We start from the raw sequence: 2,176 nt of genomic DNA, 5'->3' as shown, positions 1-2,176 counted from the left end.
GGTGAAGTCGGTCGATCCAGTGGCGGGCGTCGTTTTCTCCGACTCCCTCTCTGCAGCCAAGGCGGTCTCCGAGAGTCGGATGGTCAACAGGCGGCGGGGAGACTCGCCTCTCCGAGAGTCGGATGGTCCCGTCGTTCCACTACTCTCGGGCGGCCGTCTTGGTCGCGCTCTATGGTAATGTGAGTCCGACTGTGGCTGACAGCCGGATCCTTGTCTTTCCTTCCTCGGGCGCCGCCAGTTGGCGTCCGAGACGCCGCGCCTTGATCTCGGTGAAGGTCGTCGTTTTGCCGCTGCGACGCCTCCGTGCGGCAGCCGGCCTCGTTCTACGCGGCAGCCGTATCGAGGAGCCGTGTGGTGCGTCCAGGTTGTTGGCGGTTTTGTTGCGCCGGTGGCGTGCGTCTGCCTATATAGGTCTATGTAGCTCGTGATTTGTTTACAGTTTGAGCTGGAGAAAAACGCTGTTCGTCAGCGAGGCGTTTGTCGCCGCAAAACACCTATGCGTTTACTTCTTCTACCTCTGTCCCTGAAAACCAGTTCGTGCTATCTAGGGTTAGACCCAACAATTGGTATGCAGAGCCTCGTTTGTTCCTATGCTCGTGGCCATGGTGATTGTCCCGCACCGCGCAGGGGGTAGCACGGTGTCGATGCCGATACCGATGCTCACACCGGACAACTACACGGTATGGGCGATCAAGGCCGAAGCCATCCTCGACGCCCAGAACCTCTGGGAAGCAGTGTCGCCGGCCGGCGACGTGGCGGTCGACGCGGGGAAAAACAAGACGGCGAGGGCGGTGCTGTTCGGTGCACTCTCCGAAGACTTGTTGATGCAGGTATCGACGAAGAAGATGGCGGCTGAGGTGTGGGCCAGCTTGAAGACGAGGTTCGTCGGCGCTGATCGGGTCCAGGCGGCGCGGCTCTCCACTCTCCATGGCGAGTTTGACAACCTGCGCATGGAGGAGGGGGAGGCGCTCGACGCGTACGCCAGCAAAATCGGCGGCATGGCAGCAAGGTATGCTGGCCTCGACTCGACGCTCGGCGACGCCGCCATGGTGAAAAAATTGCTCGACACGGTGCCCGATAGGTTGTATGCCGCGGTGGCAGGGATCGAACAGTTCTGCGACGTGGAGACGATGGCGTTCGAGGAGGCGTTGAGCAGGCTCAAGGCGTTTGATGAACGCTTACATCGGCGCACACAGGACAACAGCGGACGAGGCGGCGATCAGCTGATGTTCACAGCGGCCCAGTGGGAGGCACGACAACATCAGCGCAGCGGCGGCCTCGACCACGATGACGGTGCGAGCAGCGTGGCCTCGGGCACGAGACGGCGGCGCGGGAAGTGCTACAACTGTGGCGTTTGTGGCCACTTCTCCCGTGACTGCCGGCAGCCAAAGAAGGAGAAAGCGCTCCTCGCCGACGTCGACGAAGAACCTGGCCTCCTGTAGGTCACGGTTTAGGGGGAGATTGTTAGGAATAAACCGTGTGTGTGCGGATGTGCGTCGCGTGTGTGTGCGCGTTCCTGTCCGTGGTCACCAGCGTATGTGTGCGCGTGTGTTTGGGTCGAGTCCAGCCGGTTTGTGGCGATCGTATGGCGATCGAGATAGCGTGCAGCAGGTGCAACGGGAGGAACCTGGTGCCAGGTCGGGCGGACGAGCAAGCCGGGCTCACGATCGATGGAAGACCGGATCGCTAGGAGGCTCCGTGAGCGCTGCGTTTCTGTTAGCTAAAAAGCTGGCTGATCTCGTGTTTGTTACGAGATGTGTGGTGCGTCCAGGTTGTTGGCGGTTTTGTAGCGCCGGTGGCGTGCGTCTGCCTATATAGGTCTATGTAGCTCGTGATTTGTTTACAGTTTGAGCTGGAGAAAAACGCTGTTCGTCAGCGAGGCGTTTGTCGCCGCAAAACACCTATGCGTTTACTTCTTCTTCTACCTCTGTCCCCGAAAACCAGTTCGTGCTATCTAGGGTTAGACCCAACAGCGCTCTTCGCCCTCGAAGTTGTCCAGCTCGTCCGCCGCCGCCTGGGCGGCCCGAATGTTCTCCGCAGGCGTGGCGTACACAGGGCGATTTGCCACGAACAGGTTGGCGATGGCCTCGCCGCGCTGCTAGACCGCGCCAAGGCGACTGGGCCCAGCGGGGGCTGGCGAGCCACCCACAGCGTGATCCATCTCACGCTGGTAGGA

At 60.8% G+C, this 2,176-nt stretch overlaps 1 protein-coding gene across 1 annotated transcript; it reads left to right on the top strand.

Moving 5' to 3' along the window:
* The first annotated feature begins 602 nt into the window (after positions 1 to 602).
* Positions 603 to 1,442, top strand: LOC147986892 (uncharacterized). Its single transcript, XM_087540188.1, has one exon. The coding sequence runs from the start codon at positions 603 to 605 to the stop codon at positions 1,440 to 1,442; it is 840 nt and encodes a 279-aa protein (XP_087396314.1).
* Positions 1,443 to 2,176: the final 734 nt, after the last annotated feature.

The sequence above is a fragment of the Triticum urartu genome, chromosome 2A (genome assembly GCF_056163025.1).
Source record: "Triticum urartu cultivar PI428250 chromosome 2A, HENAU_Tu73, whole genome shotgun sequence".
NCBI lineage: Eukaryota > Viridiplantae > Streptophyta > Magnoliopsida > Poales > Poaceae > Triticum > Triticum urartu.
The sequence above is the reverse complement of the archived record's forward strand: the minus strand, read 5'-3'. Positions and strand labels throughout refer to the sequence as shown.

Bases quoted from the DNA above. Each gene is read 5' to 3' on its own strand.
- LOC147986892 (XM_087540188.1), top strand. From the start codon at position 603: ATGGTGATTGTCCCGCACCGCGCAGGGGGTAGCACGGTGTCGATGCCG.